A 27,919-nucleotide genomic window follows, 5' to 3' on the forward strand; every position below is an offset into this window, starting at 1 on the left:
AGTTTTGTTAATTAGAATGTTACTCTAATTATGTATAGTTAGCATGTTGTCGTAGTTTCGTTTAATTAGTAAGCATCTGTAGTTTTATATAATTAATACGTTTTAAGTCATAGATTCTCACAGTTTAATGTAATTACTGTAAATTTACTGTAGTTTGTTTTTTTTCTTCGAGTCCACAGTTTATAAATATTCTAATTTTATCTAACTGATGTATTAATGCATTATGTTTATATCAAGTTCTTTTGCTTTGTTGTTTTGTCTAACAACTCTCTATCTGTTTATTATGACACGACGCATGCTTATTTTTAATGTAACAAAGCTCTATCTGTTTATTATGACACGACGCATGCTTATTTTTAGTGTAACAAAGCTCTATCTGTTTATTATGACACTACGCATGCTTATTTTTAGTGTAACAAAGCTCTATCTGTTTATTATGACACTACGCATGCTTATTTTAGTGTAACAAAGCTCTATCTATTTATTATAGCATTATGTATGTTTATTTTTAGTTTAACAAATCTCCATCTGTTTATTATGACACTACGTATGCTTATTTTTAGTGTAACAAAGCTCTATCTGTTTATTATGACACTACGCATGATTATTTTTAGTGCAACAAAGCTTTATCTGTTCATTATGACACTACGTATGCTTGTTTTTAGGGTAACAGAGCTCTATCTGTTTATTATGACACTACGTATGTTCATTTTTAGTGTAACAAATCTCTGTCTGTTTATTGTGATACTATGTATGTTTATTTGTAGAGTAACAAAGCTCTATCTGTTTACTACGAAAGCGTGCATGTTTGTTTTTAGTGTGAAAAACTGTGTTTATTGTGGTACTATGTTTGTTTTTTAAGAGTAACAAATCTCTATGTGTTTATTATGATACTATGTATGTTTATTTTTAGTGTAACCAGTCTCTGTTTATTATGAAACTACGTAAGTTTATTTTCTAATGTGATTTAATCTTCTTAACATAAATCTCTAATTGTGCATCCTTTGTACGAAAATATAGTTCTTATCTAGTATGTAAAAGTATGAAAAGGAACTATCTTACTGTTGCTGCTTAATATTATCTTGCTCATAAGAAAGTATGTGTGTGTGTGTTTAGCTATTTCTCATAATATATATTTCTGGTTTTTCATTCAGCTTGTATGCGACTTTTCATGACCATATTCTACTTGATGAAGTTTGAGTATTCTGAGATTGCTTGTTCCTAGTTTCATTAAACATTATAGAAACAAAAGTAACTCTTTTACAAAATGTGAGTCCAGTATGTAGTAAATGTAAGTTTTATATATAGGCTTTTAAGACTTATAACACAAGCAATGTTATGAATCTTAAGACTTATAACACAAGCAATGTTATGAATCCACAGAATTTTCAACGTGTGTCTAGTAGTTATACAATATAACTATACAGTCGTATTTTTTAAAAAACGAGAAAACTAGTACCACCCTTATGCTACATCTATAAGAATACAAGTAATATTATAAAGTATTGTACTTGGGCAGAAATTTAAAAATCATCATTCTTACAGTGGTAAGTGTGCATATAGCGCATTTAAACTTCAGCGACGTAAAATACTAGGATATCACACTCCACGTAGCTATGTAAATTGTTTAATTGTAAATTCTCCATTATACGTTCACACACACATATATATATGTTTACGAGAGGAAACTAAACATTGAAAATCTATAGCACATTTGCGTGTACACGAAAATGGTTTTCATTAAAATTATCTCGAATGGTACGTGAAAAGGGGTTTGAGTTACATTTTAATTTACAGCTCTGAGTAAGATAGCATACAGTTGTTATACTTCTCTGTATGCTGTAATTAACGAGCCGTTTATCGATACGCTGTTCAAATAATAAATAATACACACGAACTTAAAACTGGTACGCAATTAAAAACATTTTTGAATAAGGCCAATCTGTAGCCTCCAAAAACGTTGACTCTTAAGTGTTATAACGTCATAATCATGAGTGAGCTATGAGACACGATACTGTCTTACTGAGTCATGTAATGTAACCTGTGTATTGGTACACATTACATTTTATCTATGGAAAATGATTTATATATATATATATATATAAATAGACTCTCTTTCTCTGTGGAAAACAGTACAAATTATTATGATTTATTTGTACGATATAGTGCAATTAGAGTTTTCTTCATACGTAATGAATGACACGCTCAGAACGGGTTTCCAGTAAAACTGATGAATACGGTGCTATCGTGTATAATACGCTAGCTTCGTATAGGTATATTGCGTTAGAATTTAGTTGAACGATTTTTTTTTCTTAGAACACGTAACATTTTTAAAGCGTGTATTCTTACACTAACTTTGTGTAAGTATAGTGCATTAGAACCTAGCTTAGAAAATATGTTTCGAACACGCGTCATCTTCCAAGCACTTATTCTCAGGTATACACTACACAAGCTTCGTATGGGTATGGTGCGACTAAACCCAGTTGAAGGAATGTTTTTTAGAACTTGCAACATCATTGAAGCACGCATTATTATAACTCTTAATTACGCTATGCGTTGCAGCTGTGACAAATTGTAGCCAATCGTTAATCATTCACGTTAACACAACTCATTGTACAAGGAACATCGTGTTTCAGTAACCGCCTTCTTCCAACACATCTGCACAGTTTTATTTATATATACATATATATGCTAGTGAGTATTTCTTTTTTAAAGGATTCTAAGTTACCCTCCACGTTTTGATTAAGTTAATGGGTTAATACTTTCTAAAACTCTCAACAGTCCACTTTTTCCCTTGAGTTATCTGGGCAGTATATTAAATAGTTTCTTGACAGTTTGGGTACTGTTTTCATCTGCGTTCTTTGTTGAAGTTGGGGAACTGGTTTACAGTACACGTTTTATCTAGTAATTCTAATTTCTTTGCACAGTAAATTTGAATGATTCTTTATAACGCGTTTTCTGTGATTTGTTTGCGCAATATTTACAGATTAGGGCATTTGGTTGCAATACATTTGTTTGTTACAGTACACTCGTTTTGTTACAGTACACACGTTTTATTACAGTGCACTCGTTTTGTTACAGTAGACTTGTTTTGCACGTTTTGTAACAGTGCACTCGATTTGTTACAGTACACTCGTTTTGTTACAGTGCACTCGATTTGTTAGAGTGCACTCGTTTTCTTCGATTCTCCTGCATCATAAGTTTGATTATCACCTTTGTGGTCACATTTATTTGGACATTGCTTTACTATCCTGTTTCCTTTCGAGTTCGCTGAGCAATGGATTAAAATGTTAATTCCTGGTGAAATAGTATCGAAATTAGTGCATATAGGTTAGGATTTAGTACCACTCACGTCACTAGAAATACTTCTACAAATAAACGACTAACTCTTCTTACACTTTAAAGTCAAGTTAATTATTTACTAACGAAATTCTGCTTTGATACTCTTCTGTTTTCGACTGATCACTTTAAACTAATTTCTCGTCCAAAGAACTATATTTCTGGAAACTGTTAATTAGTTAGTTTTATCTGTAGCTGAGCACAAAGTTACACACTTGGGATACATCACCGTGTCCACCATCGATATAGAAACCCGGTTTCCAGCGTTATACGTCCACAGACTTATTGTTTTGCCACTGAAAGGTGGACTTGTTAGTAGTTTAAAGAAGTAAAACATTATTAAGCTTCCTTTCTATGATAAAGTGTTTTCTAAAATTAGACGATATTTAATAAGGGCCTTTGTTAAATACCGACTAAAAAAACCTGTAATATTACGCGTGATATTGAATCAAACTGTGGGTTCAATATTCCGGCTGTAGATAGGGTGAGCATCGTTGTGTGTGTGTATCAGACTGAAAAATATTTGTCAGCCTTATCATTAGTGTCACACAAATCAATTTGTATTTATCAACCTATGCTCAAACAAAGCACTTATTGAACTGACAAAATGATTTCCTTTATAAATATGGATTATGCATTAAAATTGATAAAGTCCACAAATAGGCTTGGCATGTCACACAAGTGTACTTTGTCTGGTAACAGCGTCTACAAGATGTAATTGCCGTGTGAGTTATTAACAACGACGCAGTCCATAATCCCAGAACGAATGTAATTTATTAACTCTAGACTGCTTTCAGTAAAGTTAAGATGTACAAGTCACTTTTATAGGAAATGAAATGCACTCTGCTACTTTTTAATACGTTAAAAGCTGTAAGTCAGGTTAACAGCCTACGTGCGATAAAGTGTGGTTAAACTTAACATGTTTTCTTGTCTCTTTTTCCAGAATTTACAAGCCATCAACATTACACTGCTTATCTGAACTCTTTGCTATCTGAACCGGCCGATTATATTACGAAACGAAATACGTCGGAGAAAATCTTTTCTGAAGGACTTCGGTCGCACGTGCAAACCACGAGCACGGACCTGAGAACAAGGGTGAACCCCACTATGGGTGTTTCGGAAAAGTCGGAGAGCCGATGTATAAGCGAAAAAGCCGGTACTGTGGAAGGTTCGCGAAGTGAATCAACGCTGTCGATGGCGAGATTGGTTGGAGAGGCGTCGCCCTTGCCGGCAACAAAGGGCAGCCCTACCTTGACTGACGACGCCAACTCCAAGGCTCCTACATCTAATGACCCAGACATCTTCTGCTATCAAGACTCGGAACATGAAGATAAAGATGAACGTGCTGGAAATAACGTGAACGTGAACGAAGGTCGAGGAACGACTGAGTGTGGAGACTTTCGTAAACGGAAACAGAGACGGTACCGTACAACGTTTACCAGCTTTCAACTGGATGAACTGGAGAAAGCTTTCTCACGTACACATTACCCCGATGTTTTTACAAGGTAACAATTTAGACCTTAGTCACTGAGATTTTACCTTGGGCCTTCGTGTGTGTCTTAGCTACTTTTGAAGGTATACCATTTGTAAGCGATCACAGCTTGTAGGATCCTTAATGGGTACGCCTCGTACATTGAAACAAAGAATTGTGTTGACAAAAGTACTAAAGCATTTTATGAAAAACTCTTTATGAACATTTTGCATATAAATATATTCTATTTCTATAGCAACGATCTGATTTTTTCACCAGAAAAGTAAAAAGCAGTTGGGTTGTACAAAAACTAAAAGAAGTGGTAACGCTATTTATGAATATAAGAAATGCTTGTTCTCAACTGAATATGAACACTTTAATTCATACTTTTAAAATCTTGTATAGATTTGTGTGAAGTTAGACTGTGTAGCAATATGACACTCTAACATAGTGAACTATCTCACTTGACTACTTTTGTCTGATAGCGGGTAAGTACATGGACTTGTTTGATTCCCAGCAAACAGAAAGTATCGAAATTATTATGTAGCTTTGCACTAAAACAAACGGTTTCTTAGTGTTTGGAAGAAATTATTCAGTTGTACATATTAAGCTAATTAAATTAAATGTTTATTGTTCCTCAAATATTTGAAGAGCGGTGGTTCGTAAAAATCTAAACCTACGAGTCTTTCTTTGCTTATCGTGGTTAATAAATCTCACCAACATTCACTCTATCTAAACAAACATACAATTGCTCAAAATCTATTCTATATTCACTGTCCTCTCATAGTTGTGCTTAGTTTCGTTTCAAAAAGTATTAACTTTGTTTGAGTTAAAATAATTTAGTTCGATATAAACTGACTTGTCGCCATATTAGAATACACCAGATATCGGAAGAGTCTTCCTTTCAACAAGATGGTAATCGACATTCCATGTGGTATAATACGCTCCATTGTAGTTGGCACACCATGTGGTATAATTGGCTCTACTAGATACGGTCAAGTTAACTGATTATGACTCACTCGCTGAGGTGTCAAACGTTACGTTCAGTTTTATTCCGAAGATGCTCAGTTGAATTAATAAAATGACTGTGCTGATCATAAATAATGACCGAAGTCGGCTGCATGATCTTTTAACGAATTTTGGAGAAATATGATTATTGCTTTAGTGTCTTATAAAACCGTTTTTGTCGTAATAGAAATACAGTAACAGAGGTACATTCTAGACCCATACAGGTCTCATCACCTGGCATAAGTCCTTTTTCTACCCATTAATTCCAATCCCAGAGACTTGTGTTGCTTCAAGTCATTCACAACTCCAAATCAGCACCCTTAACACTATTGAAACTGTGATTTTTTCTTTATACGTGAAATAAGAGGTTCAGACAGGTTGTAGATTTCCACATAATGGTTTTTGTCATGTCCTTATCCTAGTAAGGTTTGACATGCTCGAAAGATGACCATTACCAGAGGGATAAGTCGACTGGGTTGTGCTTTGTACTTTACAAGAGTATTCAACTGTTTTCTCACAGTCAGCTTTAAGAGGTTGAAATCACAGTTTTTTTAAAGTGCTAAATATCCATTTCCGATATTGAATTCTCTTTGGCTCTGATGACAAGTGTCTTTGAACGCATGTCAAAGAAGATAGTTTGATAAGGAAGATCCCTTTGAAAATCAGAGAGAACCTCCTCTGACTCATTACGTCGTAGACTAGTCTTCATATAACAACAGCTGGCCGAAGCAAACATCTGTAAATGTGCAAATAAGTGAAATGTTCTATACAAATGTGACGGACATCTTTGCAAATACATTATAAACTCTGAGTCATCGGGAGGCAACCTAATCACACACGATAATAAGATGGTCATATTGATTTTAATATGAAACGTTCTGGATTGTGAAGTTGTCGTTTTTAGTTTGAGTGTTCTTGTAACGATATTATTTTATTTATTCTACTTAAGAATTATAAGCATAAGGTCTAAGAAAAGAGTTTATTCTGATGTCTTATGTTTATCTTCCTGCCTATTTTTGTCTGCTTTATATATACATAAGCCCCCCCCCCGCTAGTACAGCGGAAAGCCTACGGATTTACAACGCTAAAATCAGGGGTTCGATTCCCCTTGGTGGGTTCAGCAGATAGCCCGATGTGGCTTTGCTATAAGAAAACACACACACTATACATATAGGCTATTTTTTCTTTTCTAATTTTTTCCAACGACCTCTACATATTTAAGTGAAAACTGCTTAAAATTCCAGTTTTTATCAGGTAAACAAAAAACGTGATATATTTCATACGCAGTTCACAGCTACTTGTTTAAGTTTAGTTCATGCTTTAATGTGTATTTGATACACGTACATTAAATTTTCTAATGCGTGTGTATAAATATAAAACGTATATACAATCTTATGACCTAAATATAAAAGTTATTTCTAAAGTAATATTAATGAAAATATAAGTAAATTTGTGCATCAACTTAACTTTTATTAAAAACTACGTAATGTAAATGTTTTTTATTAGATACGTAGATCAGCCTCAGCCTCAAACAAAGTTCTTACATTTATTACAGTAGGAAATAATTAAAAATAAAATCAGTCCAGAGTTGTTGAAATATTTGCACCTGTGATACATTTAATAAGAATATGTAATAATAGAGAGTTAGTATAAAGAGGTTTATACGTGTATACTGGGGGGAGGTGTACCCCAATTTGTAAGAAAATGATTATCTCAGTCCCTTGGTGGTCTATAAACTACTATTTCAGCTGATAGCGATAAGCAGGCATTATTGGTTGATATTCACTGTAATCCATCTTGGACTGCACAACTTTACAAATTCTCCACAGACCCTCCACTGTATTTAGGTATTATTGTCCCACCTTGGACCACACAAATTGACAAGTTCTCCACAGACCCCTCCACTGTATTTAGATATCACTGTAACGTAGAGACCCATCTTGGACCACACAACTTTACAAACTCTCCACAGACCCTTCACTGAATTTAGGTATTATTGTCCCACCTTGGACCACACAACTTTACAAATTCTCCACTGTATTTAGGTATTATTGTCCCACCTTGGACCACATAACTTTACAAATTCTCCACAGACCTCTCCACTGTATTTAGATATCACTGTAACGTAGAGACCCATCTTAGACCACACAACTTGACAAATTCTCCACATACCCCTCCACTGTATCTAGATATCACTGTAACGTAGAGATCCATTTTAGACCACACAACTTGACAGATTATCCACATACCCCTCCACTGTATTTAGATATCACTGTAACGTAGAGACCCATCTTGGACCACACAACTTTACAAACACTCCACAGACCCCTCCACTGTATTTAGATATCACTCTAACGTAGAGACCTATCTTAGACCACACAACTTGACAAGTTTTCCACAGACACTCCACTGTATTTAGATATCACTGTAACGTAGAGATCCACCTTGGACCACACAACTTGACAAACTATCCACTGTATTCAAATACTGGTTTTCAAGACCACACATTTAAACAGAAGCACTAAAGTCCACTGGAGCTGTCTCGAGGAGTTTGTATGATCTTTGATCCCAGGTTCTTCTCCGTAATCGTAATCTTCACTTTGTGGGTAAGTGTGTCGTTCCGGATTAAGTTAGGATATAATTTAAGAGCACATTGCTGTATTTAATGATTTACTGTGCAGAGATTTTAGTTTCCGTGGAGAATATTGAATATTCTCTTGTTCAAAATGAAATGTCCTTTGGACCTTCATCGTTTTCATTGGTTTATTATGTGAACATCCTCAGAAACGCTGTGGCATACTGTTCCAGCCATAAGTCAGTTCCTGGTGGCATTGCACTGTCGAATCATCGAAAATTATTCGTGAACCAAAAATATCGCTCCTAAACATATTACCAGTGACGCTATAGCTTAATATCGCTCTTATAAATTTATGAGCACTTCCACTTTTCATGGCGGTGACAAAAACATATTTAAAAAACTCCAGAGCCCGTTATGAATCTGGATAATAAATATATATATATATATATATATATATACGAATTTCTTCTTTTTATACTCGGCATCTTTGTTAGTGACTAGACGTTACTTCGCCCGTTGCTCCAAACTGTTAAATATAGGTAACCTTATTTACTATGGTTGAAATAAACCAACTGGGTTTCAAGTATACATCCGCATTTAACATATATGAGTCCTACATATTTCGCTTTCCTTCGGTGACCATTACATTCGAACAAGCTTCTCAGTCGTATAAAAGATATTTTTTATCCTTTGTTAGCCTCGTGCTATTTTGCTATATTAGCCCAACAACTGCTCTGTAAGAAGAGGTAGTTGAAGGGGGGAAAGCCTAGAGCTGTAAACCTGGTTACGTATTTTTATTTTTGACGATATTAAAGGCCGTTAGTTGGGAAAAGTGGAGAGTTACTGGTCTTAATATGAGTGTGAAGACGTTAAAATCATAAATTAATAATGTGTCTAGATAATAATACCCTCCAACAGTATTCATAATAATAGGTTGGTATAAGACGGACGAAACGCTGGCCTTGGTATAGCATGGTTTACACCGATGTAGTTTTGGGCTCGGCAGGACCACCCGAAAGGGAACCGATAATCAAAGACTCTTAATGGACACAGTTCAGAAGATTCATGACAGTTGAGCAGCAACAGAGACACCTATAGCCTACTTTAAAGCTATTTTGTGAAATGTCTTTTGGATCAATGATCATATCTCTAAACTGTTAGATGCTAAGATAACAGACGCGTCTGGAACACGATTCGAAAGCTCATTTTTATACATATTTATAAGATGAGTACAAGGATCAACTGACCATGAACCGATAACAGTAAACAGACTTTAGCGTTTCTTCTTGAATATTTGGCACTGTTTGCTCGCATACGTAAAACCCGTAATTAAGACTGCTATGAATTGTAATCATTACGATAACATTTCAGATCTTTCACTAGAAGTTAAACAATTAATTAACAAGTTGTTATGTGTTAATGATGACGGTAATAAAAAGTGAAACTTAACTCAGGTTAAACAATAAGCTTAAAAATCTCTCTTAAAACACTGATTAATATTAACATCATTTAGTTATACAATAATAATGATGGTGCACTAAGTTACTAAAGTAAAGTTTTAATATTTTTCAAGCCAATTCCAGGTTATAAGCCCCCCAGCGGCACAACGGTATAACTGCGGACTCATTCAGCTAAAAATCGGGTTTCCATACCCGTGGTAGGCAGAACATAGATACCTCATTGTGTAGCTTAGTGTTTAATTCCAAATAATCGATCAATTAATTAGTTAACAGCCCAGGTTATAATTATATCAGTAACTACAACTGTACGTTATGAAGCCTCGTCAGAGGTTGTTTCCTGTTACTGTGTTTTATTTTCTTTAAAACAATGATACAAACAAAAAATAAATTTTATACTAAAATTCATTGACAAATATTTGAAATTAAAACTAACAGAAATGTTTTAAACTAGACTTTTTTCCACATATTTCCTTTATAGACCTAATTGTTTTGTATGGGTGTAATGCGAAGAACTCAATGATTTTTGGTAATACAAATTATTGTAACCTATATTAGTTTGTTTTTATTATTTCCTTTATCAGGGTTAATTCCTATTGTATTTTATTTCTTTAAAATATCAATTGTTCATCTGTTCTGTCAGGGCTGTAAAAACAATCTAAGCTCCAAACACTAATTCATCAATAAGCCTCCAAATCTAACTAATTCATCAATAAGCCTAACATTTATAATAAAAACAAAAAAGACTGTAAATGTTTTTCCACATTATTCTTAACATATCTACTTTGAATTTGAAATTAGTTGAGTCTGCAAATAAGAGTGTATGTGTTTTCTTTATAGCAAAGCCACATCTGGCTATCTTTTGAGTCCACCGAGGGGAATCAAACCTCCTTATTTTAGCGTTATAAATCCATAAATTTACCGCTGTACCAGCGGAGGACGTACAAATAGAAATGTAGAATCGAAACCTAAAGTTCATCTGTTTATTCCCAATGTTTCAACGGCTTTCAGTGTTTAAATGCAACTTGATTCTCTTTAGTGTTTGCACTTATACCTGCTTGGGGTCTTAAAGTAAAGTGTACAGTCACTGAGCAGTTTGGATTGTATACAGAAACTACCATGTAAATAAGAATGTCATGAAAGACAACTGTTCATAAAACAAAATATTTCGTTCTATTTACTCATGCATCATTGTTTAACATACACAACCAAATAGAACGTTGAACATACACAACCAAATAGAACGTTGAATGACACTTTAGAATACATTTTGGAAAAACAAATAAGATAGGGGAAATAATTACATATATAAGCCAAGTAATTCACAAATAAGATAGGGGAAATAATTACATATATAAGCCAAGTTATTCACAAATAGGATAGGGGAAATAATTTCATATATAAGCCAAGTTATTCACAAATAAGATAGGGGGAATAATTTCATATATAAGCCAAGTTATTCACAAATAAGATAGGGGAAATAATTACATATATAAGCCAAGTTATTCACAAATAAGATAGGGGGAATAATTTCATATATAAGCCAAGTTATTCACAAATAAGATAGGGGGAATAATTTCATATATAAGCCAAGTTATTCACAAATAAGATAGGGGAAATAATTACATATATAAGCCAAGTTATTCACAAATAGGATAGGGGGAATAATTTCATATATAAGCCAAGTTATTCACGCAGCATACATCTGAGTTGTATTTTACTGAAAAAAACTAAAACTGATTTCTAAGATATCAGTCACATTTGTCAGTTTATTGTACAGCATAGAAATTCCTTTTTGTAAACTAAAGGGTGTTGTTAAGTGTGGCTACACTTTTACAAATAGGATAAACGTATTCACGATAATGGTTCTGTTATCTAGTACAGCAATATAACTCTTAGCCTAAAAAATCACTGTAATCCTACTTTCAATTGGTTTCTAAGTAACATTCATTACCAACTGGTGTATCACTGCTGCTATAGTAACGCCACCTTCAAATATTGTAACAGTAGAATATTCTTCTTTTATCTTTATCGGAAGAGATGTCTTAAAGATCTGGGAGGTCAAGAACAGTGGAATCCTTACATAAGATTGGTTTGTTTTGAACGTAAAGTAACACGAACACTACCTGCACCAACCGTTCCTAACTTAGCAGTGAAAGACTAAATGGAAATCAACTAGTCATCAACCACCGACCACCAACACTTGGGGTATGCTTTTACCAACGAACAGTGGGATTGTTCGTAACATTACAACGCCCCCCACGGCCGAAAAGACGAAATGTTTGCAAGTCAAATTGTGAGCCAAACGTTCTAACTTCCAAGCCACGTTGGGCCCTTAATATAAGAAAGAAGACACAATAAATATGATAAAAACAACTAAACCAAGAGACTCGAAACGTTGTCAAATATTTACGTTACTAACCACACAACAAGATATTATTAGTTGGAATTTCTGGCATATGTTCCGAATAGTGTTCCGAAGACAGTGCGTTTTAGTAGTAATAAGCAGCGTTTTGGTCCTTTCGAAATGAGGTGATGTTGCATCAGGTCGAAATTTATAAGCCAATCGCAAATAGTGCTGTCATTTAAGATTTGATCCTCTTCATCAGTTTAACGTTTTTTCAGAATGTTTGTGTGACAATCTGTTTGAACAACAGTAAGTAATAATGCCGTCGTTTTAAGACTAGATTATTACCACCAGCTCATAGTGTGAAGGTCATAACAATTGTTTTTTTTGTTTAACTACTATGTTTTTTATTTGTTCTTTGTTTTTTTTTAGTTTTGTGCAAAGCTGCACGAGGGCTATCTGCGATAACCGTTCATAATTTAGCAGTGTAAGACTAGAGGGAAGTCAGTTAGTCATCATCACCCACCGCCAACTCTAGGGCTACTTTTTTACCAACGAATAGTGGGATTGACCGTCACATTATAACGCCCCCACTGCTGAAAGGGCGAGCATGTTTGGTGCGACGGGGATTTCGAACCCACAACCCTCAGATTACGAGTCGAACGCCTTAACCCACCTGGCCACATCGGGCCCTAATTAGCACGCAAACCCGTATTTTCCACGTGCAATTGTTCTCTATCTGTTTCTTCTGCTTTTGACAATAGCCCTTCAGTGTAGCACAGTGATTAGAATGTCTATTAAACTACAGGTGTAGCTTTCGCATCAGCTTACTACAACAACATAGAGACAACCAAATCCCACTATTCGATCTGAAAAAGGAAGCTGAAGAGTTGGTGGTGTCTTTTGTTGCTTTGAGGATGAGATTAGCATGCTTATGATTGGCAGGAAGTATAATTTCAGTCTCCTTGCTCATCCATAACGACCTGCTGTGGTAGTTTTTGAACTTCTATGAACACTGAAAACTCTTCTTTATGCTGTATGCTCTTCGAAAAGGACCATACCTTTTAGCTACCCATTAACATTCAAACGAATTTTAGGAACTTTCCTGTTCTTAGTCGTGAGGCTATAGAACCACTCTGACGTTTATGAGAAATGATTAAAATCTTATAACCCGAGCACTTTCTTCTTCAGGGACATACTGTCGTTTTTAAGGAAATGGTAGTTAAAATACGTGCCACTTCGTAAGCTCTAACTAGCCTTATGCAATTTGTCATTTTTAAGTGCAAGTTATTTTTAACATCCGTCTTTTCGTCACTTCAAAACAGTGCATCATACTTGTAATTCAAGTTAGTCTACAAGAGCTTTTATGTCTCCTCAGAGAAATATACTGGTTGTTTTTTTTTCTTCTAAACACTTTTCAGTCAACCGGTCATTCTTTCATTTTACAGCGGACTGACTCAAACCTTGACAGGATTATATCTTAGTCTATAAATCTCTGACGCGTTTAGAATTTTTATGGCTAGTCACTTTTAAAGGGTTTTATGATGTCAAAGGTGAAACAATCCAAAAATGTATACTTTGGGCTCCTGTGCGGTCAATATGGAAATTGACACAGGTATAATTTTTTATATGTCTAACACAATGACTCACAAAAAAGTTGGATTTGCCCACTTTGAGTCACCTTAGAAGAGTCAGAGCTCAAAAAAAGCACGATTTTATTGTCTTCTGTCAATTAGTTGACCATATTTTAACCAATTCTACATCTGAGTTAGTACAGAGATACCTTTTTTGCTTAGGTTCCACCAGTGATGTGGACAGTTTTCTTTTTTTGTTTTGTGATAGAGATAAGTTGCATTCACCTGCGAATGTTGGATTAAATATGTATACGTGTGTACACGTTTAATCTCGTGAAATACGTGTAGAATAATGTATCTTTTTTCCAGTACCCAATAAATAACCTTAGAATTTTTTTCGCCTTTGCATAAGAGAACCTCCGAGTTATCAACTTTCAACATGATATAACTGCCCGGAAGGCAAATACTAGTTTCTCATGTAACATAACTGCCCGGATGAGAAATCTTTGTTTGTGGTACGGGTCTCACATGGTAAACCTACACTGATAATGAAAAGATTGGACTGCTGCTGCGCTGTGAAGACGTTTTTCTTCATAAATACTTCTTCCACGAACAGGTTATGAAGTCATCAACTGTGACAAAAACAATTAGTTATAAATATAGGCAGAAGTCTTCTACCCTTTCTACCTTCTTGTTACTGGAGGACTCTGGAAGGAGGGTTCGTGTCTGTTCAAGTGAAACGACTTCCTTTGAAAACTGATAATTACATTAAAAATAATCTAGAATTGATAAATATGTTAAAACATAACCGCAGTGAGAACAGATGTTATAAACAATAAATGGCAGACTGTTGCCTGTTACAGTGACTGAAGAAGTTAAACGTATAATTGTGATATGCTTAGTTAGTTGTAGACAAAGTTTCATGTAACACTAAGTGTCTCAAGCTATAGTCGACGTTCATGCACTGGAGTTCAATTTCCGGTTCCCCGAGATATGCTTGATAAATGATTTAACGATATATCTTAGATATTGGTAAGTTCTATTAAAGTCGTGGGAGTTCCTTGTTTTTGTAGCAATATAAGAATATTTATATTGACATAAGAACTGTGGATTTCCTCATGATTAAAAAATCGAAACTAAGTTCTTTTGAAGAGCTCAAAAGTTTCATACAAATATATAATTATTTAGCTATAAGATGAACAAAACTTTCTGAACGCACTTAATTTACAACGTCAAATTGTTGATTGAGATTGGACGGTTTCTCAGATTCTGGTGGTATTTAATGTTAGGTATTTGACAACATTATAAAAGAATCTCCTCTTCTCTATGTTATCGGGTCTTTCTTGAGTAAACGTGGGTGTAATTTCCTGGAAACAGGCTATCAAGAGGTTCGGCTTTTGTGAAAAGCAGGAGTCGGTTATTAACACTAAAGTCCCCCGCTGATACAGCGGTAAGTATACGGATTTACAATGCTAAAATCAGGGGTTCGATTCACCTCGGTGGACTCAGCAGATAGCCCAATGTGGCTTTGCAATAAGAAAAAAAACACACAAATTAATACTAAATACTTTGTTTCCTGGTGGGGCAGCGCTAAATTAAAGGGCTTACAATGCCAAAATCCGACGTACGATTCCTTGAGCTGAACCCAACACATAGTTCACTGTGTTTTTCTCTAAAACGAAGCAGATCTTTCACTTCAAGGGAGTGTAATTTATTTAACATTCGAAGTAAATTTGAAAAACTCGTTATTTCCACATATTTCACTTGTGAAGGAGCACTGAATCTAAAGCGAGTGTTGTTGTTCTTTTAACCTTAATGGTTGACTCTGTTAAATTAAATTTAAAATGAACACTTTTGCGTCTCAGTAAAGCAACTGAGAAAGCTGGTTGTCTTGAATATAACAGATGTGAAGTGTGAGTCTATTAAGATGGTGACCGTATGTTTAGGGTCCGGCATGGCCAAGCGTGTTAAGGCGTGCAACTCGTAATCTGAGGGTCGCGGGTTCGCATCCCCGTCGCGCCAAACATGCTCGCCCTTTCAGCCGTGGGGGCGTTATAATATGACGGTCAATCCCACTATTCGTTGGTAAAAGAGAAGCCCAAGAGTTGGCGGTGAATGGTGATGACTAGCTGCCTTCCCTCTAGTCTTACCCTGCTAAATTAGGAACGACTAGCGCAGATAGCCCTCGAGTAGCTTTGCGCGAAATTCAAAAACAAAACAAACAAACCGTATGTTTATTGTATATACTGTTTTGGCTCTGTGACGACTATTCTACTTTTTTTTTTTCTCTCTAGAGAAGAACTTGCCACGAGAGTAGACTTAACTGAAGCCCGAGTGCAGGTAAGTTATTCTCTTGTATTTTAAGTAAGTATTTAGTTTTCAATCAGATGTTATTAGCATGTATAACATTCAAATACGTTTAGAATAGATATCCCCAGCTACCTACACTGCCAGAGTAAGACGTATCTTGGACTCATAAGCACATCAAGTGGGAACATATTTTGAGACATACACTTATCAATAAAAACAAATCGTTTCAGGAAATTATGTCTGTCAATTAAGCAACGTGTCACCGAAAAATACATGCATGAGCTATGAAATTTTGCTTGCCTTTTAAAAACACTATTCAAAACTATACACCTTTTGAATAAAAATACCGTACGAAATATACTTCTGTGAAATAAACAAAAGGTTTTGGAAATAACCTATTGAGTAAGAACGCCCTTTGGCTTCAAACCTATAAAACTAACCAGTAAACGTAGCTTTTAGAAAACTATACACCAATCAGATAAACAATATTCTTCAAAACTCTTTACTTATTTTATAATACACACTTAAATGATAAACATCCATATAAACACCCTTCGGAACTATAAAACTTGAATAAGTAACAGTATTGAGGTATTTGCATCATACCAGAAGGCGCAGGAGAGTCAGGTGGTCAGAGCGCTCGACGCGTAATCCGAGGGTCGCGGATTCCAATCTTCTTCACACCAAACGTGCTTGCCCTTTCAGCCGTGGGGGCGTTATAACTTTTCAGTCAATCCCACTATTCGTTGGTAAAAGAGTAGCCCAAGAGTTGGCGGTGGGTGGTGATGACTAGCTGCCTTGCCTCTAATCTTACACTGCTATCTTAGGGACGGGTAGCGCAGAAAAAAGCCCTCGTGCAGCTTTGCGCGAAATAAAAAACACAATTACCTCAGAAGGAAATCAAATGTATATATATATATATATAGAAAGTTGTAATACTGTGTTGGGCACATCCGTCCGTCAAGAAGAATACAAGGACATACACCTTTATCAGATAAGAATATACTGATTAGGGCTATGTGCATATATTAGGTGGTAGGGGGTATCTGGCTTGCATACCTTTCAGTTAAAATTTATTTTCTTCAATATAATGCTTCGTTCATTGCTTGTTTTAAAGTCGCTGTTTTAAATACAATCTTATTCAATGAATTCCATTAGAGCTCATCTAGCTGATAGACACCAACCTCACAAATCAGTTAAAACAACAAGGGAATTTTTTTTTCAAAATATATCCCATGATACCTCAAATTATCAACACGTTTTTCAACCTTGCGAACGTGGCCTTAAAACAACGCTGCAGAAAAGAAAGTGTGTTTTTTTTTCAACTCAGTATCTGTCTCATGAATAATTTTTGTTGCACGAACAACTCTTCAAAGTCTTGTAGGTTACACTCAAAACATTATCAAAGTGTTATTAAAATGGAAGACAAGATAGATTTTACTGCTGGAATTGGCAACTAACTCTGTAATCATTTCACTGGTATAACTTTTTATAATAATTATGATTATATGATTATTTAAATTTCAATGTATTTCCCTACCGCGCTGTATTGATATTTACGGACCATTATCTATATGCTAAAATAAAATAAACAATAAATAACGCAGCACGTTGATTAATAATCAGAAATACGAAGTTAGATGTACCTGGTCATGTCTCACTGAACCTTAAATTTAGCCTTCAGATGTTATAAAAACCATAAACTGCTTTGGCGTTCTGGTTAACTGACTTTTAAAACACGAAACGGAATATATTCTTGCTTGGTTTGTAAACATTTGTACGAACAGTGGTATGTATATAGACAGCGTCAGACTAAAATCCTTAATAGTAAAAGGGGAAATCTATTGAAAATATGCAAAAGTTTTCGCGATGCTTTAGAAAAAGAGATACTTTGTAACACCACAACATTTGTTAAATTCAAATTAAAGTATATTTTTCTTAAAGATTTTTTTTTTTTTTGTATTTTGGTACATCATATATTTGATTGAAAATAGAATTAATTGGTCACCATATAGCATTGAGACATTGTATTGGTTGCTCATGTGAATGATTCCAATTAACGTATAGTTATTTTTTACCTTAACACTTTAGCAGCCTGTAATGTGGTTATAGTTAACGATAAATAGAGTCATCAACATGTCGTTTAAGACGCTCCAGGTTTTGATTTAATGAAAATTATTGCAAGTTATGTGAATCAACCTTTACCGTATATTAGATATTGTTGTTGTTGTTGTTGTTTTGAATTAAGCACGAAGCTACACAATGGGCTGTGCCCACCACGGGTATCGAAACTCGGTTTTTAGCGTTGTAAGTCCGCATACATGCCGCTGAGCCACTGGGGAGGCATGTATTAGAGATAAGAGATACGCTGATCGCTTAAAACAAAACACTTGACAAACATTACTGTTTTTCTAAATAACAACTACGGTTTCATAGTGAAATATGGGTATTCCTATCTAGCTGTGGTGGCACAGCGGCATGTCTGCGGAATTACAACGCTGGAATCCAGGTTTCGATACCTGTGGTGAACATAGCATAGATAATCCATTGTGTAGCTTTGTGCTTGATTACTAACAAAGTTCCCCGCTAAAATCAGGGGTTTGATTCTCATCGTTGGACACAGCAAATATCTCGATGTTGCTTTGCTATAAGAAAAACACAAACTTACACAACTTGTAAGAATTTTAAAATGTAAAAAGAAGCGCAAATAAAACAAGATTTCTCATTCAACTCTTGTTTTCAATCGCCAGTTGGAATCGCGAAATGTATAATTTATTTTCAACTTAATGTTTAATGTAAGGAGTAAAACTTCGCAAAACATACTATATTTTTTACTGCCTTATTTGCACCTGCGTACAGTTTAAGGAGACAAAGATGAGATAACAGGTAGAATTATAACACAGTATGTTATTTCATGCTGCTAAGACCAAGCGTTGAATCGTTTAGTATGTGCTATCAACTCATGGTAAGAATACTATCCACCCCAGGAGCTGGTATGCAAGAGTGACTATAACACATCCGACTTTCTGGCGCCAAGCCTCAAGACCAGGTTTTGAAATAACTCTTTTCTACCATTGTTTCCCATGATCGATAAGAAACGTGAGAAAAAAAAATTCTCCAAGTTTTATTTTCTAAAGCTATAGTGTTATAAATGTGGAACGACATTTTCAAACACTTCGATTGTTGTGTGAACTTTGTAAAACAAAACGCAATCTCAAGGTACATTTAGTAACTTAAAAATATGTCCCGCTTTCACCTGCATGTGCATCACAGCTGTTTAGATTCTTTATGTCTCGTCCGAGTTCTATATTAGTTAGTTCTACTCCAGTTAAGCTCCAATGTTCCTCGGTTTGTCAAATGCTGAGTTATATTTATTTAAACTTACTGAAACAGAATAAGTTTTAAATGACTGAAATCTCAACGACATAATTAGAAAATCGCCATTAAGATGGTTGAGTATATGTTCAGTGTGAAGAAATTATAAACATTTAAATATAGTATACGTCATAAAGGCAAGATCTAGGGAGTAAACAGGCACAACCAGCGAGTAGTAAATATCTTATAACAAATAGACACACAAAATAAATAGTAAATATCTGATAACAAATAGGAAGATTGAAATTTGATAATAAATAAGCACAGAAGATAAATAAATAATGAATAGTTGATAGCAAATAGGCAGAAGAAAAACGAAAAGGAAATAATAATCATGAAAACAAGTAAACTGAATGTCATAAATATAATTACAGAGCAACCCCTCTCCTCACGGTGGCTCAACATACAGTTCAGAATAAACAATTTTAGGGTAAGATGTCGGTTTTTATAAACCGTTCTAACGTATATGAAAGATTTAATGTTATTAAATGTTTTATGTTAGTGTAGAAAAAAGCAAGCAATGAAGAAAAGTAGTAACTAGTGTTACTAATAATAAATTACTTCGATGAGTTGAGTAAATGTATGTTATTTATCTGAATATAGAAAACAGCGGCGGAGTTTCAAAAATCGGTGATCTCTTTGTTTTGAAATTCCTCACAAAGCTACACAAGCGTTATTTATATGCGCTTGCCGTTCTTAATTTAGCAGCGTGAGACTAGATGGAAGGCAATTCACAATCCATTAGGCTAAGCTCTATTCTACACCCGGCTCAAAAACCTTATACATATATATATTTTTGACGGCTTTGACAGTGCAAGTTGCGTTTGCAATCACTTAAAAATGTTCGACATTTCTTTTTAAAGACGAAGGCTTGAAATGTTTCAAATAATGTCTAGAAGTTTCAATTAATATATAAATATTATTGTGACATGATATTTGTTGAATTATCTTTCTCTTTCCTAAGGCCCGGCATGGCTAGCTGGTTAAGGCACGCGACTCTTAAACCGAGGATCGCGGGTTCGAATCTCCGTCATGCCACACATGCTCGCAGTTTCAGCCGTGGGGGCGTTATAATGTTATGGTCAATCCCACTATTCGTTGGTAAAAGAGTAGCCCAAGAATTGGCGGTGGGTTGTGCTTTCCCTCTGGTCTTACGCTACTCAATTAGGGACGGCTAGCGCAGATGGTCCTCGTGTAGCTCCGCGCGAAATTCAAGTCAAACCAAAACTCTTTTCTAAACTCGTAAATTTTTAATTATAGTTACAGAAAATGTGGAGCGTCTATGAAGTGCACAGAAAATCCTGTAAATATACACAGTATTCTTATAAAACAAATCAATAAGTTATCAAGTCTGACGACGTTTCAGTTTTTCAACCAGGTATCTTGTCACCAGACATCGTTTCAAACACAATATCGTCTACTTTCTCACACAGAAGAGAATAGGTAAAAATAATAATGGGTTTTAGAAAGTCCAGTCATTATATTGTCATTACTCGGTAGTCATGAGTATAAAAAACTTAATATTATAAAGTTATCTTTCCATTTCCTTTATGGGATCGATATATGCATCTGTCTATCCTTTTTTTACTGACTATAATTACATAATTTTGTAAAAAATAAAATAAAATCATAACTTAGGAAAAATTATCTTGAATTTAAATTGATTTTTAAGTGACTGGTGTTCTGATCTGCTATGTTTGATAACAACCCTGTCTTATTTACTGCCTGTGCAACACAGCCAGGTCTTATCGCTAACCCCACCTTCCTTCACCCACCGATTCTGATGTATTTTTCAGGATGGAAATATAGTAAAAATTATTACCATTTTGAAAATTTTCAGTGCTGACTGAAGAATAGAAACTATTGTTTAATGAAGACGAAAAACGACTCCGGTAAATCTGTTAATTGCTTGCATCCGAAGTTTCGACTTACGCCTTTATCAAAGGTAATCTGTAATGTTTCACAGACCCTTGATAAAGGCGTAAGTCGAAACGTCGGGTGCAAGTAATTAAACATATTTTTATGGAGTTGTTTGTCATCTTTATTAAATAGTCATAATAACAACTGATGCAGTTAAACTTGGTTTATAACAAAACGACATTTGGTTGCGGTAGTTGTTGATTTTCAACACAAAGCTTTACAATGAGCTTTGATACCCCATTGAGTAGCTTTGTGCTTAATTCAAAACAACAACAAGCTACTTACTTTGTGTCCTCTGCAGTGAATCGACTCCCGGATTTTAGCGCCGTAATTCTGTAAATTTAAAGCTCACCCGCCATCGGTCTTCGGTTTAGGGTGAGAACAAATTTTCGACGTCTCTAATCAAACTTTTGTGGGTGTTTCTTTGAATATATTCACTCAGTTTCATATGTCATTATTTTCCTTCTTAATAAACTGGCATCAGGCAAACATTGTCTTGTTCATTTTGACCTCAGGGACATACTTTCTTTGTATAGACATAAATTAAAATAATCCAGACAATTAGCTTGCATTTTCTAACTGATAAAATCGTAATAAAAATGCAGAATATCTAACACCAATTACGTCGCAATTACAGAATACGAAACTACTGATTAGAAAAGTGTGTGTGTTTTTTTCAATCTGTTGCTTCGTGATTAGTTTCCACTGTAAGCCTAACATTTACGACGTTTTTGGCTCAGGTTCTTTCGAAAAGAAACAAAATAATGGAATATTAGTTACAATGAGTGAATTCTCAGTACTGGAAAATATTTAAGTGAAATTTTCCGATTTACTTAAAACAAAAATTAATTTTCGACAAAGCTTGTTTAGGGCAAAACCTGAAAATATTTGGAAACGGTTATCGTATCTCGAAATTATGCTTTTTAACTGTTTTCTATTATTTACAATTTCGAGCATTCTTAATTAACATGATTTCGACATTCAAGTAAAAACCTGTGGTGATCTGTTTCGATAATGTTTTTCACTGTAAACGTTTTTTTTAAAAGAATTTTCTTTCTACTGGAGTTCCCCCAAATGTTGTGTTACTCTTGCTGCTTATGACCGTCTAAATTGCTATCTGGTAATTTTTGTTCTGTTTACTTGTTTTTTTCACTCATTTGTTACCTCACGTTTTTTATCTCTTTGTCGTTCACACTTAGTACGTAAAATAAGTGAACTGTGATCTACTTGGATTTACTCATTTGCTTAGGCCCCCCCATTAGCACAAGGGAATGTCTGTAGACATACAACACTAGAAACCTGGTCCTAATACCCTAGGTGGGCAGAGCACAGATAACCCATTGTACAGCTTTTTGCTTAACTTAAATACACAAACATAACAAACAATCACTGTTAAAACGAATTAAACCTTTGATCTTCTAAATCACAGGAAGAACTAAAAATACCAGTTAAAATATGGCTAACCGTTCAAAGTGTTAAAGTTTAACACTGTATGTTAAAACAGTTCTAACTCAAGTGTTTATATGTTTACAGATATTACCTTTCGGAAAAAAAAATGGCATTTTATGTTCTTAGGCTTGGAAGTATTGTTTCGGTAGAACGAACTGTTAAAAAATACCTTATTCATAACTGTGGTGCTCTTTCAGCCGTAAGGGAGTTATATTGTAATGGTCAACCCCACTATTCGTTGGTAAAAGAGTAGCCCAAGATTTGGCGAGGAGTGGTGATGACTAGCTGTCTTTCATCTAGTCTTACACTACAATATTAGAGACGGCTATCACAGATAGCCCTCCTGTAGCTTAGCGTGAAATTCGAAACAAAACAAATATATCAATGATTTTTAAGTTATTTTTAAGAAAAGACTTAACACAAATTAGTTATTGAGTTATCTTATGAAATTTATTATATGTGATAATAATAGGCTTAAGAATCTCTCCCACTTAACGTCTTTGTCAGATTTCATTCCAATACAACCAAACGCTAGGTAAACGCAACTCACCATTAAATAATTCGTGTTAAAATTAGACTGTTTTTAGTAAATATAGACCCCTGAGTGCAAGAATCAATAGTGGAATTTTAAGTAAATATGCTTGTGTAGTGTCAACCCACGGATATTCTGGATGAATGCAGTTTCGAGAAACACATATCACACACACAGAGGTAGCCCTTCACTTCCTTCGGGGTGTATTGAAAACTATTGCTAATGTTAATGGAGAAAGTTAGACATAAACTCAAGTCCCGCTATCATGTGGTTTCTCTAAAAAGGTTTTTTTTTTTAATTTTTCATTGTTATAAACTTGGTTACACTCTACCATAAGAACCCAAGTTAAAGATAAACGTTTTTTTGTTTTGTTTTTCTGTAAGTATGGCATGATTAAGAACTTATACAATTGAAGTATAGGTAGTGATTTGTGCATACCTGAAAATGACATGTTTCAGATGTTGCCAGAGCTTCCGAGCTAAACTATATAGCATGCAGTTCTAAATTACAGCCTCGAAAGTTGATAACTTACAGCAACAACAACACAAAAATGCAAAGTGCCTGCAATTAGCGTCAGCATTTGTAAACTGGTTTCGTATAAGCAGTCATTATTTTCACCTATAGTTGTTATATATGCTTTCAGCTGATCTAAAAACGATGAAACTCCGGCGGTAATTAATCAAACTACTTATATAGAGTCTCTTTAAATTTGATAAATATAATTCATGCGTAAAATTGGTATATAAAATGATATATACTGTTATCTCGTTTTGTACGAAAACATTATTTATGTGATAAAAATTAATGAAACGAATTGTATTTTTTTCTTTTAATTTCATAAACATACTTTAGGCTCTCGAAGTTTCTAGTCTTTTTTTCTTCTTGTTTGTTTTTAATTTGCTTATATTGGAGTGTTAGGTTTTTGGCTTTTATTCAGATCAGATTTTATTAACCTGGCGGCTTAAGGCATTCGACTCCTAATCTGAGAGTCGCGGGTTCGAATCCCGGTCGCACCAAACATGCTCGCCTTTTCAGCCGTGGGGGTTTTATGATGTGATGGTCAATCCCACTATTCGTTGGTAAAAGAGCAGCCCAAGAGTTGGCGGTGAGTGGTGATGACTAGCTGCCTTCTCTTTAGTCTTACACTGCTAAATTAGGGACGGTTATCGCAGATAGCCCTAGTGCAGCTTTGCACAAAACTACATACTACGCGTCAATATGATAAAAATAATTTCAAATGTTTAGAAAGTAAAGTTAAAGCAATTTCCAGTAAATTTTTCGGTAAATGGTAAGATTAGGATACGATCTTTGATTATTTGTTTGTTTGTTTTGAATTTCACGCAAAGATACACGAATGTTATCTGCTATAGCCGTTCCTAATTTAGCAGTGTAAGACTATAGGGAAGGCAATTAGTCGTCACCATCCACCGCCAACTCTTGGGCTATTCTTTTACTGACGAATAGTGGAATTGACCATCACTTATAACTCCTCCACGGCTGAAAGGGCGAGCATATTTGGTGTGACGGAGATTCGTCCCCGCGACCCTCAGATTATGAGTCGAGCGCCCTAATCACATGTTCATACCGGGTTTAGAATATGGTTTAGAATATTAACATGTTCACACACAAAAAGACTAGCTTTGAATTCTGTCATGTAGCGAAGCGGTTGATTTAGGGTATTATCATGTTGTAAAGACTAGCTTAGAATTCTGGAAAGTAGTGAGATGGCAGGGTTAGAGTATTATCATATTGTAAACAGACTAACTTAGAATTCTGACAAATGGTGAAGTGGCTGCATATATTTGAAAGATCTGAGCGAACTTGCTAGATTATGGTGACATTTAATGAATTTGCTAATAAAACGGTTTCTTTCCCTGAGGACTGGCATGGCCAGATGGTTGAGGTACTCGATTACTAATCGGAGGGTCGCGGGTTCTAATCTCCATCACACCAAATATATTCGCCCTTTCAGCCGTAAGGACGTTATAATTTTACGGTCAATCCTACTATTCGTTGGTAAAAGAGTAGCCCAAGAGTTGGTAGTGATAACTAGCTGTCTTCTCTCTAGTTTTACACTGCTAAATTAGGAATGGCTGGCGTAGATAGCCCTCGTGTAGCTTTTCTCACCTTTATTGTCTCTGGTCCCCTAGAAATGTAGCAAAGATACCAGTTTATAGTGTTATCATTATAAAAAGAAGGTCATTTGGTGAATTTACTATTTTAGAATACGTTAACGCTTAAGGAGATCTCTTTACTTTTTTTTTGCAAACAAGGTAGCTTGAAGAACTTATATAAAATATATAAATTAGTAGTTGAAAAAGATAAATCTAAAAGAGTTTATGTATATTTTTCTTAATTTAGCGACCTACGGTGGATAATTTGGAGTTGTTTAAGAACTTAAAATGACAATTTAACCTAAAACAAAAGGGAATTCTCAGTTGTCGCAGAACGTTAAATTATTTTAGGCAGGATTAGAGTAAATGAATCTGTAAAACCTTTATTCCTTCCCTTCTTATTAGGTATATTTTAGTGCGCAGGCAACACCAAGCGTGGGATGCGCGTATACCCAATGCGATTTTCATTACTCATCAGGATCTTTAGCAGCCTACCTTCAAGTTTGAAATTCTTTTTGGCAGGATTAGAGTAAACGAATCTAGAAAACCTTGGGCGTGGTCAGACATATCAATCAAAAAGGTTTGGGTTTCTGAATCCAGTCCTGTAATTAGATCTGAAATCGGTCAAGAGATGACGGAGCTACAAGTAAAAGTTTGTACGTAAAAAACTCAAAGCCATTTTATGAGCCGTTATGCCGCGGCTGTGAAAAGTACTAGTTTTTGCAAGAGCAATAAAATTATACTTAAAATACCAACAAGTATGAAATAGTTTCAATACGCTTGAAGCAAATACAGTGGAATTGGTGTATTTTATGTTTTGTTTCTTCTTATGTAAGCGTCAAAATGCTGCCAGCCTACCTTCAAATTTGAAATTCTTTTTGGCAGGATTAGAGTAAACTAATCTAGAAAACCTTGGGCGTGGTCGGACATATCAATAAAAAAATGTTTGGGTTTCTGAATCCAGTGCTGTAATTAGATCTGAAATCGGTCAAGAGATGACGGAGCTACAAGTAAAAGTTTGTACGTAAAAAACTCAAAGCCATTTTATGAGCCGTTATGCCGCGGCTGAAAAAAGTACTAGTTTTTGCAAGAGCAATAAAATTATACTTAAAATATCAACAAGTATGAAATAGTTTCAATACGCTTGAAGCAAATACAGTGGAATTGGTGTATTTTATGTTTTGTTTCTTCTTATGTAAGCGTCAAAATGCTGCCAGCCTACCTTCAAATTTGAAATTCTTTTTGGCAGGATTAGAGTAAACTAATCTAGAAAACCTTGGGCGTGGTCGGACATATCAATCAAAAAAGTTTGGGTTTCTGAATCCAGTGCTGTAATTAGATCTGAAATCGGTCAAGAGATGACGGAGCTACAAGTAAACATTTGTACGTGAAAAACTCAAAGCCATTTTATGAGCCGTTATGCCGCGGCTGAAAAAAGTACTAGTTTTTGCAAGAGCAATAAAATTATACTTAAAATACCAACAAGTATGAAATAGTTTCAATACGCTTAAAGCAAATACAGTGGAATTGGTGTATTTTGTGTTTTGTTTCTTCTTATGTTAGCCGTTAGCGTCAAAATGCTGTCAGTTAGAACCCCGCTATTTTAATATGTCCATCCGTGCGCATCAGAAACACTCACAGGCATGCTCTGGTAGTACCAGTTGATTCTAGTTGTGATCACAAAAGTCAGAAATGGGATATATTAATCACGTCCAACCCTTATGGTTTTTGTTTTAAACTTGCTATGCCTTGCAGGTGTATTCGGTACCCTGTAATCTAAAACGTTATTACAAATAACATGATATAAGAATATAATTCGTTAGACTTGGGACTCTTTGTAGCTGCATACTTTACATGAATGGATATGGATTTGTTAATATAAACATCTGACACTTCACTAGAACTGTTTGTTTGTAGTTAAGCACAAAGTGACACAATGGGCTGTGTGTTATGTGCCCCTTTTTTGACCGACATTTAGCTGAGTCATTAAGGGTTGGAGATTGATTAGAAATGAACAATTATTGTTGGTCTGTTACTAATAAATGAGATTATTCAATGCACAATAAATAGTGAGTTTGTATATCTAAAATTTTTGTAACTTTCTTCAAACTAGATATGTAATTGAGTTTTCATTTTGTATTTGGTGATATTTTCAAGCGCTTGTCAACTACCGCCAAAGAAGTCTCAACTGTCGAGTTAATTTTTGGATTAAAAATTAGCAAATAAAAAATGTTTTATTAAACTTTCTTTTTCTATGCATCAAACAAAAACATGTTTCGAATTTTTAATTTTATTTATCGAACTCCATATATCCTGTAATTAAATGAATCCATATTAACACATCAAAATGTCGATATAATTTACTTTTTTCGTTTGTGGATTTTTGCATTGATGTTCCTCGTTTTATGCTAATTATTAATTTTTATTACACTGTTTTTAAATTAC

At 34.8% G+C, this 27,919-nt stretch overlaps 1 protein-coding gene across 4 annotated transcripts in view; it reads left to right on the forward strand.

The window, feature by feature from the left end:
• Positions 1-27,919, forward strand: part of LOC143256622 (homeobox protein ARX-like) — a 104,433-nt gene that overhangs the window by 72,376 nt on the left and 4,138 nt on the right. For all 4 annotated transcript variants that reach the window (XM_076514061.1, XM_076514060.1, XM_076514057.1 and 1 more), the window contains 2 exons: positions 4,283-4,844; positions 16,069-16,114. In XM_076514061.1, the coding sequence (XP_076370176.1) occupies positions 4,447-4,844; positions 16,069-16,114 (444 nt within the window). In that variant the 5' untranslated portion in view covers positions 4,283-4,446. The remainder of the gene's footprint in view (positions 1-4,282; positions 4,845-16,068; positions 16,115-27,919) is intronic.

The sequence above is a fragment of the Tachypleus tridentatus genome, chromosome 7 (assembly GCF_004210375.1).
Source record: "Tachypleus tridentatus isolate NWPU-2018 chromosome 7, ASM421037v1, whole genome shotgun sequence".
NCBI classification, from domain to species: Eukaryota; Metazoa; Arthropoda; class Merostomata; order Xiphosura; family Limulidae; genus Tachypleus; species Tachypleus tridentatus.